The sequence below is a fragment of the Arvicanthis niloticus genome, chromosome 15 (assembly GCF_011762505.2).
Source record: "Arvicanthis niloticus isolate mArvNil1 chromosome 15, mArvNil1.pat.X, whole genome shotgun sequence".
Taxonomy (NCBI): Eukaryota; Metazoa; Chordata; class Mammalia; order Rodentia; family Muridae; genus Arvicanthis; species Arvicanthis niloticus.
In genome coordinates, this window is record NC_047672.1 from 28,035,737 (window position 1) to 28,059,718 (window position 23,982).

At 41.4% G+C, this 23,982-nt stretch overlaps 1 protein-coding gene across 4 annotated transcripts in view; it reads right to left on the bottom strand.

Annotated features, from left to right (window-relative positions):
• Window positions 1-20,638, bottom strand: part of Nup205 (nucleoporin 205) — a 68,393-nt gene extending 47,755 nt beyond the window's left edge. For 2 of the 4 annotated variants that reach the window (XR_013104090.1, XR_013104089.1), the window contains exons 1-11: window positions 20,076-20,261; window positions 13,875-14,017; window positions 11,798-11,969; window positions 9,495-9,639; window positions 9,001-9,160; window positions 8,260-8,488; window positions 6,456-6,620; window positions 3,593-3,768; window positions 1,752-1,868; window positions 1,422-1,559; window positions 49-199 (exon numbers count right to left, since the gene is read on the bottom strand). Coding sequence is in view for 2 of the 4 variants with exons in the window: in XM_076913546.1 (XP_076769661.1) it covers window positions 49-199; window positions 1,422-1,559; window positions 1,752-1,868; window positions 3,593-3,768; window positions 6,456-6,620; window positions 8,260-8,488; window positions 9,001-9,160; window positions 9,495-9,639; window positions 11,798-11,969; window positions 13,875-14,017; window positions 20,076-20,226 (1,747 nt within the window). In the remaining 2 variants the exon portion in view is untranslated. Of the gene's footprint in view, window positions 1-48; window positions 200-1,421; window positions 1,560-1,751; window positions 1,869-3,592; window positions 3,769-6,455; window positions 6,621-8,259; window positions 8,489-9,000; window positions 9,161-9,494; window positions 9,640-11,797; window positions 11,970-13,874; window positions 14,018-20,075; window positions 20,323-20,399 lie in introns of those variants that run through there. The other 2 variants (XM_034519026.2, XM_076913546.1) reach the window with 2 other exon arrangements.
• Window positions 20,639-23,982: the final 3,344 nt, after the last annotated feature.

The window sequence follows — 23,982 nt, forward strand, 5'->3', positions numbered from 1 at the left end:
CTGTATGCAATAGTGTAAAAACAAATTTAACATGCAGACTTCCCTTACCATGACTACTGCCATTGACTTTGAGCAGGCTAAAACAGTAGTGAGCACACTGAGGCCCATTGGCCAAGCCCTGGAGCATTTTCAAATAAGGAATATAAATAGTTGGCGGCAACAGGTCACCCATTTGTCTAACAAACTTTGACAAGACAACCTGAAATTAAGAAAAAAAAGTTTATAGAAAACAACTTTAAGGCATCATGGACTCACATTTACAATCTCCACCTTAAATGTCACATGTAAGACATGTCATATTTTTAAAGACTTATTTTTATTTTAGTACACATGTATGTCTGTGTTTGCATGTGTGTACAGGTGCCTAGAAGACAGAAGAGTCACAGGATCTCTGAAAGCCATCTGACATGGGTGTTGGGAACTGAACTCTGGTCCTCTTCAAGAGCAGCAAGCATTCTTAACTGCCGAGTCATCGCTCCAACCAACTACTCATACTTTTTAACTATATAAAAGTAAATATGAAATATGTTTACAGACACCTAGAAATTATTGTATACTGTTGTTAGGTTTAAAATAGTTTTACAATAATACTGTAGGAAAAATACCCTTATTTCTAAGAAAAATACTTAAGCATTGAAGGGGAAAACGCTTTGGTGGTGCACATTGCTTACTTTAAAACATCTCTCAAAATTAAAGTCTAGTAGTTACAGAACTATATCAACTTACAATATGAAATCAGGGCACTAGAAATCCATTATAATCATTCTATCTTCCATATTAACCTTTGAAAAGCTTTAATATACCCTTCTCTAATATATTTTTCTACATAGGGAAAAAGCCAAACTAATAAATGTAAAAACTAGAGTAAAAATAAAAGGGGGGTATTAATTGTAGACTCCAGGGGAGAATGAATCTACAGCATGCAAGTGTCTAACACTGAAAAGCCAGAATGATGAACGCTGACATGACAATCCTTTTTATTTACTTCTATACATTATACATTAGAGAATACAGGACGGAAAAGGGTGCTTATCTACACATATGGAAATTCCCAGGCACCATGTCATCAATTATGACCTCTAAGAAGTCTTTAGTGCTGAAACCTCATCTTCCCCAACTTGGTCAGCATCATGTATACTGGTTACTGCCATACCTATAGAGGATGACTACACCAAAAATAAAATCTCAAGAAAGAAAAAGATAAGAAGACTAGGAGCATTTCTGTCTCTAACAATGTGTCACATGTCTAGTATGGAATAAAGGACTTATAGGCAAAATTCAAAATGATCTGAATTTTAAATGATGAGTTCAAATTTTCTTAAATAAAAGAAAAAAAGGAATAATTTCTAAATAATGTATTGTCTGTGTTCAGAGCTTAATGACCAAATCAGAAAATAAAAATAAAAAGCTAAAAACCTCACCTGGCGCTGAGGAGGGCGCTGATGAGCGACTCCCAGGTACGAGCCCATGACCGTGGGGGTCTGCAGAGGCTCTGAGGGACACCAGTATTCTAGAGCAAGCTCCAAATGAAAAGGGTTTTTTTTATATAGTTCACCAATCTGCAAATAACAAGCAAAAACTATAGAGAAATGTTTATAGCAAAAACATTACAGAAATTAAAAAGTACATTAGTATTGAATTTTTTTGCTAAAATGTTCCAAGACTCAAGAAAAATGGAACAGAAAAGAGATTTAAAAAAGAAAAAAAGCCAACAACAACAAAAAAAAAACCTCTCCAAAAGAATGACTTACCAGGAGCATTAGGTGTTCCAGGTCCCTTCTAAGTGAGATGGGGGGCTCGTTCCCCATCTGTATACTCATGTGAACCATGCGAGCATCTTCATCTGCCCGGCTCTTTAGCTGCTTCACCTAGTATATGTATTAAACAAGGCTTAATGTAATTTTCTTATGCATTGGTTAATAACAAAATCAAGAAATTAAGTAATTAAAAGTAATTCTATAAGAAACTCACTTAAGTACCGTTCCATTTTAGCAACATGAAAAATACACTAGAAATTCACTAAAATAATAAGATTATAATAGCATAAGGATCAGAGAGAGCCAGGAAGATGGTTCAACAGGTAAAAATGCCTGCACCAAGCCAGGCATCCACAAGATGGTGGAAAACCACGTCCTATAGACTATCCTGACTTCCACTGAATCCTGCCCAGAATGATATGCTCATATCTGTATACATACACACACAACAAAGGAAAGAAGGACAGAAGAAAGGAGGGAGGGAGGAAGGGAGGAAGGGAGGGAGGGAAGGCAGAACTTTCCACTTTATGGAAGATGAGATCAATTAGTTTCTCAACAGGAGCATTACTAACATTTGGGGCAGGCCATCTCGACTTATAGATTATCCTAAATTCTGCATGAAACTTGACATCCTGGAACTACTGAGAACATATTACAGTGATATAACAAGTAAACCTCACTGTCCAGCATGCTGTGAAGAACATTATACCCAAGCTAAGAAACCCTGTCTTCTAATATTTGTGTAAACTAAATGCTAATGAAACAAGAAATTACTCTGTTCTGAAAAGAAGGGAAAAAAACATTTATAGCTGAAAGTTTCAATACTCCTTTCTCAATATTCAACAGAAAAAAAGTACAGAAAGTTGATAAAGAGATGGAAAGACTTGAACAATAGAATCAAACAATTTCAGTTAATTACTCATGGAACAATCCACATAACAGTTGCAGAATACATATTGCTTCCCATTTTCACAGATCTCTTACCAAAACAGACCACAGTGGATACTTTAAAGAAAACCTCAACAGTAAAGCAACCTGGTAAATTATGTTCTCTGACTACCAAGAAACTAGTAAAAGAAATAAGTAGTAAGTTTTCTAAGCATTTGTAAATCAAACACTTCTATATATTACAGTGACCAAAGTCATCTCAAGGAAAATGCCAAAATATATTAAATTGCACAAAAAATGAAAATACATAGCATTAAATACTTAAGCGTACATAAAAAGTTTTAAACCAACAATCTAGAAAACCAAAATGAAGGACCTGGGGTGTAGTTAGTGAGAAAGCACTTGCCTTACTGTGAGCTGTCTCAACCCTTGCACTACCAAAAAACAATCAGGGGAGGGGTGTGCAAGACGGCTCAGTGTAAGTGTTTGCTGCAAAGCCTGACAATCTGAGTCTGAGCCGCAGAGCCACATGGTGGAGAGAAAACAACCACAGGTTGTTCTCTGACTTCCACATGAAAGCACCCACAATATATATAAAATAAATGAGTGTCACTAAAATAACAAAGGAAAGAAAAGAGACATGGAACACACAGACATAAGAGCCAAGAACATCAGCAGTGCACCTGCAGCACCAGGTACAGGAAATGAACCGTGATCACCCGCCCACAGAGGCGCTTTCATTAGACCACTGCTTTTAGAAAAGTGTTCAGTAGCCAACATTTCTTCTGAAAAACGTCCTTCCAGTTAATAAGGTTTCTATTATTTCACCTTTCCATCCAGACTGTAGTTGAAATACATATGCTGACTTGATTAGCTGCCAAACATAGAGCTAGTTAAAACTGTGTTTTAACTATTTTACAAAGCTCTTCCTACACTGTTATACTTACTTTCATTGGCATAAATGCAAGGAAGTCTGTAATAAGATTGTGGATTCTGCGAATGTAAAACTCTTCCTGATAGAAGTTTTCGGCCAGCACAACAGACTCACTGAGGAACAGGAAGACATTATCAGCAATGGCGAGCTCTGCGATTGCTTCATCTGCTTCCGTGAACTCAGCCAGGGCTACAAAATTTCAGAACACAGAAAAGCAAAGTGAGAAAGTCTTTAACTCAGGTTGTATCTCAGGGCAGAATGTTAGTGAAGCGTATTTCAGACATTTTTCCAGCCCATAACAGGTCTCAGCACAAAATGAGATTTTATATATAATTCTAATTGATTCATAAACTCCAAAGAACTACTAAAAGAATGAATTTGAAATACAAATGTAACTGGGTCTGGTGATGTTTGCCTTTAGTCCCAGCACTCAGGAAGCAGAGGCTGCTGGACCTCTGAGTTTGAGGCCAGCCTGGTCTTCATAGCAAGCTGCAGGCCAGCCAGGACTACGTAGTGGACCTTATCTCAAACAAAGCAAAACAAAACAAAAAACTGGAGTGACTTGCTAATTAATGTAATGTTAACAATGGTATAGTCAGAGGGCTCTTATGTAAACATAACATGTAAAAACAATGTAGGAACTTTAATTCCAGACATTTCCAGAAAGGTTTTCTACTTTTTTTTTTTTTTTTTTTTTTTTTTTTGAGGCAGGGTCTCAACCAAGTAGTCCTGGCTAGCCTAGAACTCACTTTATAGATTATGGTGGTCTTCAACTCAGAGACCCTCTAGCCTCTGCCTCTCAAATACTAGCAGTAAAGGTGTGAGCCATCCTGCCCCACTTTTGAGAGAGGTTTACCTGAGGAAAGGCTCACCTTGAATGCGGCTGATTCATACCATAGGCTAGGGACTGGGGTGAATTTAAAGAGGGAGAAAAGAGAGCAAACTAGCAGAGCACCGCATTATCTATCTCCCTGCTTTGGGACTGGGACTGCAGACTAACTAGCAGAGCACCGCATTATCTATCTCCCTGCTTTGGGACTGCAGACTAACTAGCAGAGCACCGCATTATCTATCTCCCTGCTTTGGGACTGGGACTGCAGACTAACTAGCAGAGCACCGCATTATCTATCTCCCTGCTTTGGGACTGCAGACTAACTAGCAGAGCACCGCATTATCTATCTCCCTGCTTTGGGACTGCAGACTAACGCCATCACCTCTTATACTCCTTCTGCTGAGCCCGATCTGCCAGGACAAACCCCCACAAACCATGGGAACCAAAATAAACTCTTCTTCCCTTGAACCTCATCTTACCCAGTAACTAATATATACATGGCACCACTAAATCCTACAGAAGTGACAAGTCTTTCAAATTACAATGAAAGTACAGCTTGCATTTGACAAGGCAAACCACTCTAAGCATGATAATTGCGGGAATCTAGACAGCAAAATAGGTTTCCCTGTATAACACAGGATTAAGTAAACTGCCCTACTGTCTTAGTTAGGGCTTCATTGCTGTGAACAGACACCATGACCAAGGCAACTCTTAAAAGGACAACACTTCATTGGGGCTGGTTTACAAGTTCAAAAGTTCAGTCCATCAGCAAAGGCAGAAAGCATGGCAGCGTCCAGGCATGCTGCTGGAGGAGCTGAGAGTTCTACCTCTTGTTCTGAAGGCAGCTAACACTGGCTCCCACGTGGTTAGGAGGATGGTCTCATTGCCCATTCCCCACACTGACACCCTTCCTCCAACACACCCTAGGCCAAGCATACTCAAACCGTCACACCTATCTATCTATGCCTGTTGACTGAGCCAAACATCTCCTTTCCAACGCAGAGTTTAAAAAACTAAATCTTCTGTTTGATACAATATGAAAAAGTTTGTGAACAAAATCAAGAATGATTTTTTTAATTTAAATAATAATAATTAGCTGATTATGGTGGCACATATTTAATAATCCCAGCACTTCGGAGGTAGAGCCAGGGGGATGAGAAACTCAAGGGCACCCTTAGCTACATAGTTTGAAGCCAGCCTGGAATACATGAGAACCTGTTTCAAAAAGAAAGAACTAGAACTGCCGATCAGTGGCAGAACTCTCCCTCTCCCTCCCTCCCCTAGCACATACTGAGAAGGTCAAGCAATCATCAGCACCACAAAAAAAAAAAAAAAAAAAAAAAACAGAACAGAACAGAACAGGTGTAACTCTGTTGGAGTCTCACACGTCTAAACTCTTACACTGAAGGTTAAACTGAAGGTTAAAGAACTCTGTCACTAAAGCCACAACAGGGAAGTAACCTGTAAGGTTCTCTTCTGAGACAACAAAAATGGTGCATCTCAGTACTACTTTACAAAGTAATGAGGGGTTTTACTGTTGTTGTTTTTGAGACAGTCTCTCTATGCAGACCTAGCTGTCCTGGAATTCTATGTAGACCAGGCAGGCCCCGAACTAGAGATCCACTTACCGTACTGGAATGAAAAGTGCTAACACAAGCCACTGTTTCTTGCTTACAAATTTTTATCAACTTGTAATTTTTCATGCTCATATTTACACTTTCTCTTTCTGATTTAAAATCTGATATTTGAAAATAAACACATTTGAAGCTGGAGAAATGGCTCAGTAGTTAAGAGGCCTGGATGTTCCTCCAAAAAAACCTAGGTTCCATTCCCAGCATTCACATGATACCTAGACACCATTCCTAACTCCAGGAAATTCTTGGATCTCAGGCAACATTAGACACACATGTGGAATACACACATACATGCAGGTAAACATTCACACATAAGTCATCTAAAAAATTTTGAAGGAAGAAAATAAATACATTGCTAGGTATAGTAGTTAGTACAGCCACTTAATTATCTCAAACTTTCCTTACATTACCTGTTACATCAGGTAGCTGGGATATTCCCCTCAACGCCAGTGCCCAGGCAAGTCTAACAGTGGCCTGCAGCCCAGGAAGCTTCCAAGGCTGTGAGTCCTGGAGACGAGAGTGAATTGTTGCAATGTACTGTCTCTCTGTCAACAGTGGAAGGTGATGAATCATATCTGAAAACACAAAATTGGATCACTTTACCAAAGAAGAGCAGAAATAAATCCTCCCTTCTGTCACACGTGGATATCTAAAGCACTCAGTGTTTTCAAAAGGAGTAATGACTAATTAACATCATTATTTGATATAACAAAAATCTGTATTACTGTTAAATATCATATGCATAAAAATTAAAAAGACAACCCCAAATTTTAGTTAACAACTTTTAGTAAGTTTCATAGACAGCAGAAATTTAAAAAAAGAAGCACTCACTGTTTTTTTTCTATATAGGAATTCTAAAATAAATGCTCTCTAAAGATAAAATGAATCATCTACTTCTCTCATACACACACACACACACACACACACACACACACACACACACACACACACCAACCTTCGTCAAAAAGGAAATAAAGAAATTTCACAAGTTTTAAAGATGTCAGTAAGGAACATAACAGGCAGCTGCAGTAAGTCAGGCATGTGCACTCATGGACACATTACTCTCTCCTGTAAAACCGTCAGCTAGCCTGATCAACACAGTAAGTTCTAGGACAGCTAGGGCTAAACAGAGAAACTCTGTTTCAAAAAACAAAACAAAAACAAAAAAAAAAAATCAAGGCTAGTTTGCTATTGGGAAGCAAACTCAGGGCCTCAGGTATGGTAAGCAATTCCTCAATTACTGAGTTTTACCTCAGTCTTAAATTACAACACACATTTAAAATGTTTCAAACTTGCCTGAACTGTACAGACAGAAACAAGAAAGAAAATTTATATTTTAGAAGTTAAAAATTGTCCTTCTTAAATGTTCCCTCACAATTTAAAATTTTATTTTTGAAAATAAATGTACTGGTGGTTGTGTTAGCACATGTTGGGTATGTTAGCATATGCCTATAATCCCAGCACTCAGAAGACTAGAACAGGAAGACCAAGAGTTTGAGGCCAGACTAGCAAAATAGCTCAGTGGTAACAGTGCTTGCTGCTAAACTTGGCAACCTACCTCCTGAAGTCATATAGCAGAAGGAAACAACTGATCCTGAAAGTTGTCTTCTGGCAGACACATACACACACACACACACACACACACACACACAGACACAGACACATACACACACACACACACACACAAACACAAATAAATGTAATTAAAAAAAATTAGTTTGAGGCCAACCTAGACCACACAGTGAGACTGTAAAAAAAAAAAAAAAGCATTAAAAAATACAAATGTTAGAGCTGGAGAGATGGCTCAGTTGTTCAGAGCACTGGCTGCTCTTCTAGAGGTCCTGAGTTCAATTCCCAGCAACCACATGGTGGCTCACAACCATCTGTAATGGGATCCAATGTCCTCTTCTGGTGTGTCTGAAGACAGTGACAATGTACTCATCCAGATAAAATAAAAAAAATTATACACACACACACAAATAAAAATATGTATGGGTTGGACAGATGGTTCAGCAGTTAAGAGCACTAGCTGCTCTTACAGAAGACCTGGGTTCAATTCCCAGCATTTACATGGCAGCTCTCATCTGTCTGTAATGCCAGTTCCAGGGGGTCTGATACCCTCACACAGACATACATTCACACAGGCAAAACACAAATGCGCATAGAATAAAAATAAGTAATTTTTTTAAAAAGATAAAATGTAAAATTCAATACCATCTCGTTCCTCTGTACTTTGTTCTATAAAGCTGGTATCAAAACAGTACAGAAGAGCCATAAGGAGAGCCAGATTTACTGCATCCAGGGAGCCGCTGGCCTCAACTGTCACTCTTTCCAAATGTCCAATAAGAAGGAGGGTGTCATCTTTGGCTAACGGTGACTGGCAAGCCCAGGCAAAAAGACTTTCAGCCAGAGACTGCTTGCACTCCTTGATGAGATCAGAAACCTACAAGTAACAACACGATTGTAACATAAGTTATAGCAAGGTCTGATATTATAAAATATAGTGTCTTCCATAAAGGCTAACAAAATTAACTGATCTGAATCCACCAGTACTCCTAAAATTGCTGGAATTCTGAACACATTCTAGAGTTCAGTCCTTAAGAAACCATGCTGACCAACTGCTTGAACAACTCACTTCAGAAAGAACTAGACAAGGCATAAAGAGAGGCACAGCAACTGGGAAAAAATACAGGCAAATCCCATGAGCAGAGTAGTCTACACATTTGAAATGCAGTATTTCCACAGGGGTTCATGCTTTTAATCCCGGAGGCAGTGAATCGCCTCTGGGTTGGAGGCTAGCCTAGTCTATATAGTAAGTTCTGGACCAATCAACTATTACATAGTGAGAACCTGTGAGACAGTATTTGCATCCACCTAAGTGAAATGAATTTCTATTATGACTTCTGTTCCACATCTGACAAAGACACCCATGAGTTCATCTTATAGAATTCTTGCCTCTTTGCGGTGTTTCTCACTGCCCAAACCTCTCTCTCTCTGTAGTTTCTCAAACTCATTATTCACATCAATCTGTGACACCAAAGTAAGGACTTTGTAGGTCAATCCTTGCTCCATCAGTTCATCTGTAAAGCGTGTTGTCATGGAAACCAGTTCTGGACTGCAAGGAAAAGAAATAAACAAAGCTATAGTGAATAAAGATACTGTTTTGACAACAGCCTATTACTACGAACAACCAGGATGAATTATAATCTTGTTCTTTTTATCCTTTCTAAATCACTGGAGTTAAATAAATCTCTGTAATTTTTCATTTAGTTGCAAATGAGTCAAGTTTAAACTAACGTATTACTCTGGAAAGAGTAGTCCAGTATACTATTGATCTGAGCTTACACCTTACTGAAACAGTATACACTAAGGAAAAAAACTGCTATTTCCAAAATTCAAATTCAAGTAATTTTACATTAACCCTGTAAAGTCCCCAAAGGCAAACAGACCTGAGTTCTAATGTCCATGTCTTCCCTTGTCTGGACTGTATCAGGGTTTTGAGAGAATTTGCAATGCACCGCTTTCCATCCCAGTATAAAAGGACAGCTACCAATCCTCTGGTGAGGCCAGGGAAATGTGGTTGCTGATGCTCTCCTAGAAAAGGAATTGATCAGTTAGTAATAAAGCTCAAATGTGTTTGAAATGGATGCCAAAATGTATTCAAATAAGGAGGTCTCAACATTAAGGGGACCCTAAGGATCTTAACTCCCTGCATCATTCCTGGGATAGCAGACTCATATGCCCACGAACCATATGCCAGGATGAACCCTATCAATAAGAACAAGAAGCCCAGTCATGAGGTGGTAGTACATGCCTTTAATCCCAGCACTCAGGAGGCAGTGGCAGGTGGATCTCTGAGGTCAGCTTGGTCTACAGAATGAGTCCCAGGACAGGACAGGGGAGGGGTACACACAGAAATCCTGTCTCAAACAAACAAACAAACAAAAAGAACAAGAAATTCATCACTTTCCCAACTCAATTTCACTTCTTCTCTGATTTCCTATATTGGGCCCACTCTATCTCCACTCATGTGAACTCTTGCAAATGCCTGCAAGCTTCCTCCTTTCAGGGTCACCGTCACTCTCTTCTACTCTACTTCTCTTCTGCCTCCTGTCAAAACCATTCCCACGTCTTTCTTAAATCACCAGACTGTGTTCCTTTAACTAAATGAGGATTCACTCATCTTCATCTTACAGCAGTCTTCCCACAGTAGCTAGAGCATGGTAACTACAGAGGACATGTTTGTTATATCAAAGTTCTGGGCCGTGAACAGCTCAGTAGTACAGTGCTTGTCTACCAAGCACAAGGTCCAAGTTCTATCTCCAGCACTGCCAGAATAAAAAAAAATCTGAATTAAATTTTAATCTCAAGTATGACCAGTTAGCATCCCCTCACATAAGAGAAAACTACCTTCCTCATCTTCAATAACTGAGTTTCTTTGGTAAAAAAGGATTTTGGTAGTTACATGGTATATTTAAAGAAACTAGCCAACCGTTCAACTAAGATGTATGTATTTTCTTCACATGGTTCCTTTGTAATCATTAATGAACTGCTTCTATTATGAAAATACTGATCTCTATGAAGCAGCCAAATTGACTTCTAAATCATTTGGGGTTACATATGCTTGTTTTAATCCTTCAGTAATACCAAAAATACTATTGGAATCAGTTCCTACACTCTCCCTTATTCACCATGCCCAGTCACAGCAGTCCTCTCTCCTTTAAACATGCATTTACTCAGACCTGAAAAATATGCCTCTTGTGCCTCTATCAGCCTTTCCCAAGAAGTCTGGATAGCTGGCATCTAAACAATTCAGGTCTATATCAAATGTCCTTACCCTGGAAAGGCCTTGACTAAGCCCACTAATCAGAACTACCTTAATCAACCCTGTTGTCTCTCTGCCTTGATATGCAGTTTATTTTCTTCTTGGTATTAATTATTATTAAAATTATCTAATTTTTCACATAGTCATTCATCACCTAACTAACTCACTCCAGAAGACACTCAAAAAAACAACAACAACAAAAACAGTAAACCTTGCCTCCTATGCACTACATGACAGTATACTTGCCTTGAGCTGTGCGTTCTAGGGATGTATCTTCATCTTTGCTGGTAAATTACTACATCAAGGCCCACCTTAAGGCAATTCATCAACAACTAGGACTACTTAAGTTTGCCCTTTAATATAAGACAAACTAAATATTCTGAACTGTTTTGCCAGATAAATGACATCTTTAAAAACAATCTGTTATGGGGTTAGACAGATGGATCAGCAGTTAAGAGCACTTCCCAGCACCCACAAAGTGGCTCATAATCACCTGTAACTCCAGTTCCGGAATATCCAATACCCTCTTCTGACCTCCCATAGCTCCTAAATAAGTATGGTGCACATAAATATACTCATGCACACACATATGCATAAATAAATAAACATTTTAAACACATTTATTACCCAAACAATAAAAAGTCCAAGTTAGGGAGCTGGAGAGATGGCTCAGTGGTTAAGAGCACTGACTGCTCTTCCAGAGGTCCTGAGTTCAATTCCCAGCAACCACATGGTGGCTCACAACCCTCTGTAATGGGATCCAATGCCCTCTTCTGGTGTGTCTGAGGACAACGACGCATACATGAAATATATAAAATATACATTAATAAATAAATCTTTAAAAGAAAAAAAAAAAACGTCCAAGTTAGGGGTTCAAAGCTTCCTGATTCTGACTACATACCACACTTTCAGCTAAATGTCACTTACCAGCAAGGAGAAGCTCAACAGCTGACAACTCCCCAATATCAAAAAGGTCACTGATGATAAATGATTCTCTAATGAGCTCCTCAGGAAGAAGTCTGGTTCCTTGTTGCCCCTGGATGGCGACACCCTCTGAACTGGCTTTCTGAATCTTCTCATGCTGTTGAACATTTTTTGGCTAGAATGATTAAAATTATAATCAATGACTGAAAACAGTGCTCCTAGCAGAAGTCAATTCATAGCAATGCAGCCTGGCTGCCATGGCAGCACATGCCTCGAATCCTAAATCTGGAGGCCAGGCAAGTAGAGTCATGGCCAGCCTGCATGCAAACAAAACCAACAAAGCCTGGTAGCATGACAAACACTGAAGTGGTTCCTAGCCAGTTACTGAGAACGAGAGGATACTGAGACAACACTTGGCACCACGTTCAACTTTTTAACCCAGTACTACCTTCTCAAAACTACCTGCTAAACTCTATAAAACCCAAGAAAAATATAAACAAATACTATTCTGTTCTCCACATATCTAAGTGACTGTTTCAGTTACATGCCAATAATTCAAATGGACATATAAACTGTATTAAGTAACAATCAATAGTACTACTTTGTAGAGTGACTCATAGATTGGTAATATATGATTTTATGTCCTACAAAACTCTTTTTTTGTGTGTGGTGGTAGGAATGTAAACCACAAATGGGCACACACTAGGCAAGTGCTCTAGTACTAAGCCATCTCATTAAGCCCCTTAAAGATTCCTTGATTTAACTATTTAACACAGAGAAATTTCTGATAGATAGCAAACTGTCAAAGTTGAGATCCTGAAGAACTCCCTGGATCATTTAGTCCAACTCCTGTATAATACAGAAATGGTACCAAGGTACACTAGGTAACTTATCTGAGATCATACAACCTTCTTCGGGGAGAGCTAAGTAGGAGTTTCAGCTCAGCTGGTTCCCAGCTCCAAGCCAGAGCTTTCTACTAAAGAAATCACAAGAAAGAGCAAGCCCACTTCTCAGCTACTTAGGATCATAGGTTCAAGGCTGGCCTGAGCAAGTTGGAAAGACTGTTTCAAAAACAAAAAGACTTTTAAAGTTAAAGTACAGCTCAATGGTAGAGCACTTGCATTTTATGCACAAGGTCGTAAGATTTCATCTCTAGAAACACACACACAGAGCAAAATGCCAAATGATAAAGGTTTGAAAACAAAACAACTGTGAGATGGAAATAACTGCTTATATGCATAATCCCAGGCAGAGGCTGAAGCAGGAGGATAAAAGCCAACCTGAGCTGAGTTCCAGGCTAGCCTTAGATTCAGAGAGAGATGAGTGAGATGGTACCTCAAAAACAAACAAACAAAACAAGCCAAACAAAACAAAACCAGAAAATTGCCCAAAAACAAGGGAAGGAGTCTCTACATTCAAATCCTCCACTGTAGTCCCTCTACTGAGGAGGTTTCAAGGTACAGTGATGAATAACTAGTTTAACTAACAGATTACCCTGCACTGCAGAGACTTCAAATGGACAAGTGTGTCTGAAAGTAAGTGACCAGTGAAGGTTATGTGTGCTGTCAATTATAGGCCAGAAATTTTAAGGCAAGTAGCATTTGTGGGATAAACTGCATTTCCTAAATCATATTCAGATACTACGTTTACCACTTAGCTGGAGATAAACTCAACAGTAAGTTCTATGAAAATAAAAAGACAATAAATTGCTTGGGGGAGGGGCATTTTTAAAAACTTGAACTACTAGTGTAGTTCAAGCCACATGTTTACACAGAGAGTTCACTTGTCCTTTACTCTTTAAAAAGACAAGCAAAACAGGGTTGAAGCTGGCAAGTAAGCCTCCTACCACCTTTCCTGAGAGCCCAAGTTCAAGCCCTGGCTCCCACACAATGGAAGAAAAGAGAACTGACTCCTGCAGGTTGTGGTCTTATCTCCACATGTGCACCACGGCATGCTCATGCCCTCACGGAATTCATTAACAAGTAAAGAAATAAACAGATCTAAAAAGACCACCACTCTACAGATTTATTTAAAAAAACAAACAAACAAACAAATCTAAGAAGCAAAGAATATTTCATACTGGGTTTTTAAACAGTGAGATGAAGTCGGGTTTGTGTTTCTTCAAAATCATGTCAAGAAGGTGGACAGCTTCAGGCTGTCTTCTCCAGATAGCACTTCCGACCGTCTGCCAAACGTCTTTGTAGGGTCCCCATAGGCTGGCAGCTTGAAAGAAAAAAGAAGAGCAGTGTGAAATGACGTGCCATCCACATATTCCACACTCACATCTACTTTCTAGTAAACGATTACCAAAGGAGTGCTCATGTCCACTTCTAATATAAAATTTACACACACCAGACAAAAAACAATATGATGAAACAAACAAATCCAAACTAAAGTGTACTGCCAGCTGAACCTGGTTTGACCACTTCATAACCTAGGTGAGCTTCAGAGAGAAATCCCTCTTTCTCCTTTAGTTCCCCTTTACATGAAGCAGGAGGGCAGAGCGTGGTGGCACACCTCTTTAATCCTAGCACCTGAGGTGTACAGGCAGGCTGAGCTCTATAAACTCAAGGCCAGTCTAGTCTACACAGCTAGTTCCAGGCCAGCAAAGACTGAATACTGAGCCTCGACTCAAAAGGAAAAAGACAACCTACAGGACTGGCCCAGAGCTGGCCCAGTGATTTCCAATGATGCTCCTGTAGAGGAGCTCAGTTCCCAGAACCCACAGGCAACTCACAACCATCCTTAACCCCTCTTCTGACCTCCAAGGGTTCCTGCATGCATGCGGTACACAGTCAATACAAGAGCAGTACCTACTTCTAATGCTTACAGTTCTTGGTGTTTCCTTCTCTCGGTTTTTTTATTTTGTTTCTTGAGATAGTTTCTATAGCCCAGGCTAGTCTGAAACCCACATCATGCTACCAAGTGCCAGGATTACTGGCCTGTGCACCCACTTAGCAGTTTACAAGTTTAAGAGTTTTTTTTTTAAAAAGTAAATAAAACACACAACATTATACCTCCATATCACAGACACTCAACAAAGGTGCATTTCCTTCTCCCCTTAATACCCTTGTAAAAAGCAGACTTTGTGAAAATGTTTTGTTTATCTGGAAAACTGAAAGACGTATTTTGTTTTAACTGGGACACTGGCTATTTTTTTTTAAAAAAGCAAAGAAACATTTAAACTTCTATGATCCTTACTAAGCTTTTGCTGTGCAGCTTAGCATGGCCCAGATTTACACGTATGGCTGTTATCTTACAAAACCCAGTCACTCTATCTTCCTCTGTTCCGCAAATCCAAAATCGGAAACAGCTGAAACACTCAGAGCTGTGGATCTGAAAGTGACCAGTCCATTCCCTAACCAGTGGGTTATACCACCTCTATACATAATACTTGGCAAGTTAATGCATCTCAGAAGATGAACTAGGGATGTCAAAAATATCTAGCAAATAGCACAGTAAGTGAAGGCGTTAAGATTGATCTAAGTAAGCCTGCTTGAACCCATCGAGACAGTTTATTTAAAACTCAGTGAGACTAAACCACAGGCAATAAAATAAACAAGTCAGGTCTTATAAGTGTTGACAAGTGGGGCTTTGGGTGACGCCCAATGGCAAAGTACATGCTTAGCATGTGTGGGGCCTTGGATTCAACCCAATTCACACACATAAACACAATTAAGTTTAGGAGACTAATAGAACATATGAACATGAGAGCCTAGGGCCACAAGCATATCTTGGCAGTGGAAAGCATGATTATCCAGCAAAAGGCCCTTGGCTCGATCTTCAGGACCAGAAAGCGCTGTGACAGGTCTTCTGTGTGAGGGTGAGAGAGAAGAAAGTCAGCACATCTCAATCATCCAACTCTCTGCTGTGCTTCTACTTCAATCCCATATTTCCCAATCTCTGGCTAAAAAATATAGCTTCTTGTCAGCCGGATGTGGTGGCTGACAAATACCTATACTAAATCCCCAGCTACCTGGTCAGCTGAGGCCAGAGATCTCGAGTCCCTGAGTGAGATATGCCTGGACAACACAGCAGTATTCCATCTCAAAACTAACTCTAAGTCATCATGTGAATTTCTACAATGAAGACCCTGCTGACAAAGTGACATACTGCTGCTACCATCAATATATGAGCATGCTGGTTTGCCTATGTATCTTTCCCAAATTTGAATAAAGAAGTCAATTAACAGAACCTAACGACAACTAGACACACTGACAAAAGTCACTTCTGGGCCTGCCAAAATGGTGTCCTGTCTCTTAATTCTGGTAACTTTCCTCAGGATTGTTTTCTTGGCCCTCTCTCTATGAAGGTAAAGGACAGCATAGGTTGGAGCTTTGGATTACAGCACAGATTAAAAAGTTTGAGCAGCAACTTGAGGTTCAAAAAGTTTCAGACTCTAGATCAGAGTTGCTCAACCAGGAACCCCATGCAGGCACGCACACACATATACACACACAGACACAGACATACAGACACACACTCTACCAACTATGAGTGATGTTCAACCTATCGTCTGTGACCCCAAACAAAATCAACAAAGGCAAACACAGACAGACAACTAGCATGGTGAGCAATGGTATTGCAGTGTATGTTCACTGGAGCAGCAGCACTGGGAAGCCAAGTTCCTAGGCAGGTAAGGTGGTAAGGAAAGCGAAACTAAGGTCAGGACAGTAGACTGGTAAGGAAAGGCCTGGAAGAGTAGAAGAAATGAGAACTGGAACCGAGTGGGCACAGGATACAAAAGGAGTCTCAAAACTGGAGCTCACTATAGAACAACTCAGAGCACTGGAGCAATCCCTGACGTGGGGAACAAGACAGACTGGAAACAGCCTTATCCCGGAGATTTCTGAAATCTTATAAAGGGCTAAAAACACAAACCAACCAGTCATGAAAGCACAAACATATCTGTAATCCCAATCCTCAGAAGGCTGAAGCAGGCAAAAAATTGAAGACAAAGTAGGCCAGAATGTTAGACCTAGTCTCTCCCTCTCCTTCCTACTCCCCCCCCCCCACACACACACACAAGTTAACTCTCTACCCTTAAGATACTCAGTTTAGACTGGGGGGAGAAGAGAGAGATCAGAAGTTAAAAGTACTTAAAGCTCCTCCAAAGGAGCTGAGTCCAGCTCCAGCATCCATCCAGACAGTTCACAAGACAGCCTGTAATTCCAGCTCCAGCATCCATCCAGACAGTTCACAGGACAGTCTGTAATTCCAGCTCCAGCATCCACCCAGACAGTTCACAGGACAGCCTGTAATTCCAGCTCCAGCATCCATCCAGACAGTCCACAGGACAGTCTGTAATTCCAGCTCCAGCATCCATCCAGACAGTTCACAGGACAGTCTGTAATTCCAGCTCCAGCATCCATCCAGACAGTCCACAGGACAGCCTGTAATTCCAGCTCCAGGGAATGCAAAGCTCTCTCTGGTTTCCACAGGAACCTGCACTCCTGTGAGTGCGCTCTCTCTCCCCAACCCCATCTCAATCCCTCTCTCCCTCTCCGTGTGTGTGTATGTGTGTGTGTGTGTGTGTGTGTGTCTCTCTCTCTCTCTCTCTCTCTCTCTCTTTTTCTCTCCCCCCCCACACACACTCACACACACACAACTGAAAAGGGTAAATATTCTAAAAAGATTTCTGAAGATCTAGTAACTGTCTTTGTGTTACACATGATTGGTACATAAGCTCAGTAAATTACATAAACAACTTCCATGTCTTTCCTCTTAATAAGTCAGTCAATAAGAAATCAAAAATATATGCACGCAACTCACATGCATTCATCTACAAAAATCAGTGATGAACATCAACAAGTTTAAGTACACAAGAGTCATCTACAGTTTCCCAACTTCAGTAATTACCCTTTACTAGTAACAAATGAAAGGTAATAGCATCTTTTCCAAAACCCCTAGTATGTATTTTTTGTAATTTTATTTATGTAATGTATGACTGCTCTGCTGCATATACATCCGTCTGCCTGAAGAGGGCATCAGAGCTCCCTAAAGATGGGTGTGAGGCACCATGTGGTTGCTGGGAATTGAACTCAGGACCTCTGGAAGAGCAGCCAGTGCTCTTAACCACTGAGCCATCTCACCCGCCCCTCTCGAATGTATTTTAACTCACGTTGAGAGACACATTCATTTCCTTTAATGCTTTGGGATACTTCTTGCATATCATATTTAACCATTCATCATGTATGAACAGACACTGCAAAGGTCAGTTTAATAAGGAAACAAACCCAATTGCCTAAGTGGTCTGAAGGAAAAGTAATCAGGTCAATACATACTAAGGGTATCTGACCTAGCCAGAGAGGTCAGGGCAGAAAAAGATTTAGCCTGAGCTAATATCTAAAACATGGAAGGTTTGCTTCTCAAAAATTTTAGTAATACATTTATTTAACTACTTTGTGGGGTGGGGAAAGCCATCATGTGATGTCATAAAGTTGTGCTTAAAAGCATTAACTTTAATTTTGGAGAAATTATTTAACCAGTGGAAGTCTTTGCTTTCAAATTAAATCTGAGACGTTTAATTGTACTACTCCAAATATATAAGAGAAAATTATATATATATATATACACACACACACACACACACACACACTCACTTATGAGGTATAAAGGGTTTAAGTTAGATAGAGCAAGTCTAACACTTGTTCCTGTGCTTGGAAAGTACTAATTAAATCACCACCACCTTTCATCTTTCTAGCCTTGGCGACTGCCATCCTAATTCTACTTTTTTTTTCCCTCTAGTTTAGCTACACTAGGTTAAGAATCGATGTTGTGTGTAGAGTCTTGTGTTTGTGTGTCGAGTAACTCAATGTCCTCAAAGATCACACACGTACACGTGACAGGATTTCCTTTTTAATACTGAATAATATTCCTTTGTGTGCTCCCCCTGTTTTGTTTATCCATTCATTCATCAGCTATTCATCTATGGATGCTTCAGTTCTTCCCAAAGGTGACAAAAAATAGAATAACTCTTGACTCCTGGCTTTTTAAAATGCTTTCTTTTCTTGCTGCCAATTAAAGTTCTCCGGTACAAAGTATACTCCTGGGAGCTACTGACAACTGTTTCCTTCTGTCAGTGGTTTGTGTTTAATGGGAACTCAGGGGATTATGTGCTAAAAGTATATGTAACACAACTATAACATGGAAGCCTTGCTTTTCAAAAATTTTAGTAGTACATTTATTTAACTACTTGGGGGGGGGCAAGCATGATGTGATGTCATAAAGTTGTGCTTAAAAGCATAAACTGTTGAATTTTGGAGAAATTCATTAACTACTGGAAGTCCTTGCTTCCAAATTAAATCTGAGATATTTAATTGCACTACTCATATATAAATGAAATACACACAACAGGTATAAAGGGATTCAATGATATAAAGGGATTCAATGATATAAAGCGAGTCTAACACTTGTTCCAGTGAGCAGACATAGTATGTTGTCAATAAACAGAAATTTTCATTTCTACAGAACAATTTACCATACCACTTCTGAGATGGTTTAATGTACACAACTCAGACTTAGGCAATTTTCAAAAAAAAAAAAAAAAAAAAAAAAAACACTGGTAAGCTGGAAAGAACCAGTGCCAAAAACAGTTTAAAAACAAAACAGTCCGTAAACATTTGCTATGTTGCCCCTTAACGGTACTCATGAAGCAAATCCGCGTTCAGGAGTGCCACATCTCGGGGCTGGAGAGATGGTTAAGAGTCAGTGGTTAAGAGCACTGACTCTTCCAAAGGTCCTGAGTTCAGTTCCCAGCAACCACATGGTGGCTCACAACCATCTGTAATGGGATCTAATGCCCTCTTCTGGTGCGTCTGAAGACAGTGACAGTGCACTCACATACATAAAATAAATAAGTCTTAAAAAAAAAAAAAAAAAAAAAAAAGGAGTGCCACATCTCATACAAACTGTTTTGACGTCTCAATCCTCCCTACTAACGACTGGCACTGTGTTCCAGGAACCAAGACGAGTCAAAACCCATCCAACTTCTTCAAGCATTTCTGGGTGTTCCAGTCACCAAAGATGACCCACCACCAGCTTTTCCACAGCGCTGTCACTATCTGGCATGGCTGTGACAATGGTGCAGGCCGGCCCACACCCCCAGAGCCGGGAGGCATGTGCTGAGCCCGCGGCACCGGCTCGCCGGGTACCATCTGTAGGATCCTCGCGGCTGGCAAGACCTCTTCACCCCTTGCCCCAAGACCCGCCCACAGCCCGCTTTGAGACCAGCTTCCTTCCAGCCTCGGCGGGGCCTCACGGCCCGAGACTGGAGCCGTACCTTGGCGTACGATGGCCTGCCTACACCTAAAGGATACTCCCGGGACGAAGCGGCTTCCGGACCGCGCGCCTGGCTGCCCCGGACCCCGCCGCTCCGCCTCCCCTTCAAACACCCGTTTCCAAGGCAAAGCTGTAGCCGCGCCGCGCGCCATTCAAACCGAGGCGGCGGCGCGGGGCCGCGGGCCGGAACGCGGCCAAAGCAGGCCCTGCGCACAAACTCGAGCCCGCACTACAAACGGCCTGGCTGCACGAGCGCTCCCCACAAACCGGCCCCGCCCCACCCCTGTGGGTCCCCGTGGGCCCCTCACGCCCCGGCCGCGCTTACCCGAATTTACCGCCAACAGCGCCGCCATCTTGGAGGAGGACTGAGGGAGCTCTCCTGCCGCAGGGAGGACCCCGGGCCGGAGGGCCTGCCCGCGTCGGCGCCTGAACACAAAGGCGCCCCGAGAGCCTCCGAGAACCCCATGCGAGGCTCGAGCGGGTGTACACAAGGCTCCCCACACTGGTCTGGCCTACCGCCATCGATTCTAACTGCGACCATTACCGTTAAAATAAGGCGAGGGCAACCGGTTCGGAGACTGGTCGTGCAGTGCATCATGGGACCCGTAGTTTATTTTTAGTGAGCCGTGAAGTTGACTAGTATGAAAAAAAAAAAAAAAACCGTAAATCAGTGAAATAGAAAAAATTCGCGTTACCTTCATTTCAAGCTCTCTTACCTTGAGAGAGTAGAGTGAAGTGAGTAAGTGATTAGGGAATTTCTATTTAGTAAGTATATGCTGTATACATAATCACATGGTATTATGAAATTTTCAGACAGTAACAAAATTTGAGTACTGTCTGACTGACTTCAAAAGAGTCACCCATTATTTTGAGTCAAATTCGACATAATTTTCATAAACACCAAATGGGTTTTTTCTACTTAAGCAATCAAAATCACTAAACTCATTCGTTAGATTTAAATTTGCTAATTTATTGGGTTTCACAAGTGTTTATTTTTACAGTATTGGGGATTGAACCCAGGGCCTGGCTCGTGTTAATCAAGTATTAACCATTGAGCTATACCTGAAGCCCTTTTAAATTTTCTTTTATTATTTTATTAAATATGGTGTGGGCAGTAGTGGGTCATGCCTTTAATCCCAGCACTCAGGAAGCAGAGGCAGGAGCATCTCTGAGTCTCAGGCCGTCCTGGTCTATAGAATGAGTGCAAGGAAAGCCAGAGCTACATATTGAGACGCCGTCTTAAAAAAAAAAAACAACTAAAACAAACAAATAATGAAAGCTCTGGTGTTTACCTGAATGTTTGTGCACCGAGTATGTATGTGCACGGTACCCTAAACGGTCAGGAGAGGTCGTCCTGGAACTGGAGTTGCAATAGAAACACATAAAGAACAAGAGTGGATGGGAAACTGGGCTTTCGTTGCAGGAAGGGAGAGGTCTAAGGAGCCGCTAAGCCTTAAGAACCCGGAGCCCTGAGACTCTAGGCCTGAGAGAGGAAATACATTGCCAAAGACTATGGTTCCTGACGCCTAGGCCCTTGAGCTGTGACACTAACAGATACTACTTGCTGCTGCCTCCTGATCTTCTCAGTACTTCTGGAAGCCACAAATTACAATAGTCACTAAGCGGCATAGTTTATATGGTGGCTAGTGTTAATTGTCAACTTGACCGAATCTAGACTCACCGTGAAACAGGCTTCTGAGAGTGCCTATGGACAATTATTTTGACTATGTTTATGGAGGGAGGAAAAGCACCTCAGTGAGGGAGGGCCATCCTCCGGCTGGGATCCTTGACTGTGTGAGTGGAGAGGGAGCTGAGCAGTAGCATGCATGGATTCACCATTCTGTGCTTCCTGATATCTCATGAGCTCCTTTTGTCTAGACAGAATAGGTTCTACCCTTGCGCTATGAGCTGAAGAGAATTCCTTCTCTCTTGAGTAGCATTTGCCAGGGCATTTTAAAACAGCAACAGGAAAACTAAGACAGGGAGGGTAAAGGCCAGAGCAACAACGCTTGCACCAGAAGAATACCATGACTAAGTCTCTAATGTCAAAAGTCTGGAGCAATAGTCCTCTACTTCCAGGGCTTGGAGCTATAAGCCTCTGGGTCTGTCACTCTAAATCCTAGGCATTGGGTACTCAAGGCCATACTGAAAGAATGATTCCTTGCCCATTTGTGATTTCTATCTGGGGACACCAGGACTCCTGCCCAGGTGAAATACCATCTGCTGCCATAAAAACGGGGAAGTCAGAAACTCAGAGAGTCATTCTGAGTTTCCTTCAGTTGCCAACATTTGTTCATTCTACCTTATAAACATTCCTGAGGCTCTCCCATCAGGCCATTCTTCTCTGAAGGTCTCATCTCATACTCGGTATTTTCCAACCGTCTTTGAAACGGTCTTTCTGATTTCCAGCTTGTCCACCCTCGTGGATTCTTAGAGTGGTTTTCAAATCCACAAGGATGTCATGTTTTGTCCTCGTTAGTATCCTATTACTTAACAGTGTCGTTTGAAAACTTCCTAGCAAGTTCCTGACAGGTCCTTCTTCAACCTCCCACACACTTTCTGCCCGTAGTGTCTTTTACTCTGATCATTCTGGACTTTCATCTTCCTTCGAAAATAATATTTACCGAGTCATGTACCAAGGCCTTTGCACTGTTCCACACAACTGAATTGCCCCCCACTTCCTTTCTATCTCTCTGAAAACCACCCACTAACCTATCCTCCAATCATGTCACTCCTCCAAGTCAAAGGGTCTGTGTCAGTGGAAACTGCATGGCAGCATCCCCAGGTCCTCCACTGCCACAGCTACCACAGCTGGCTCAGGTGTTCTCTACTGAGATCCCCATCGTCCTATTTTACCTATCTATATGATAGTCCTAAGTCCCATGACACTTGGCCTCGTGTCAGAAGCCAGGACCCTCGCCTCTTACCCTCACCCCCTACTTCTCCCCACCTGCACAATGTCCCCTGCAGCTTCATCCCCCTGGAAACCACAAGGTCCTGCTTGATAGTTACGTCCCCTGCAGCTTCATCCCCCTAGCAACCACAAGGTCCGGCTTGATAGTTACAGATAGACTTATAGACTCAAAGCAGTGTACCGTATCTTTTGAGAAAAGCAGTTAGACCACCATTGTTTCAGGGCACCGGCCAAGAAGATTCTGTACTTTCCCATCACCTGGATCCCTCTTATCCCTCCCTTTGCAAACTGTATTATAAATAAGCGCTTTGCGCCCAAATATATAACTCTTGACAAGCATTTGCTTCCTTGAGTCCTTTCCCCTGTCTCGCCCGTTCTTCTTTCAGGTTGCGGTCCTTCTCGTGTCCACGAATTACTAGGCCCGTGGGTCCGGTCAGCCTCACACTAAAACGATTTGCTTGGGCTGGAGAGATGGCTCAGTGGTCATGAGCACTGACTGCTCTGCCAAGGTCCTGAGTTCAATTCCCAGCAGCCACATTGTGGTTTGCAATGGGATCTGATGCACTCTTCTAGTGTGTGTCTGAAGGCAGCTGCAGTGTATTCATATAAATAATAAATCTTTTAAAAAATAAAACTATTCGCTCATTGTAGTAAATGTGTATTAAAAGGCTCCCATGGAGACATATATGCCCTGGGATACTGACAGTCTTGTGGTGGAGAAGGAAATATATTCCCCTAAGATCCTCTGCCACAGGGACTGACAATCATAACATAGCAAACGGGTCACATGGAAGGGGGCCTTTCCATAAGCTGAGGCCTTCGAAGTCATCCTTGCACCATCAGTCCCGCTTGTTTCCAGTTTATCTTCTACATTGTAACCAGCCTCTTCCTAAAACTCTTCCTCTTCTCCTTACTGCCATATCCTCTTTCTCCCTGCATTGTTGATATGATCTCTGTGGAACATTCTCTTCTTCATCTGGTTACTCGGCTTTGG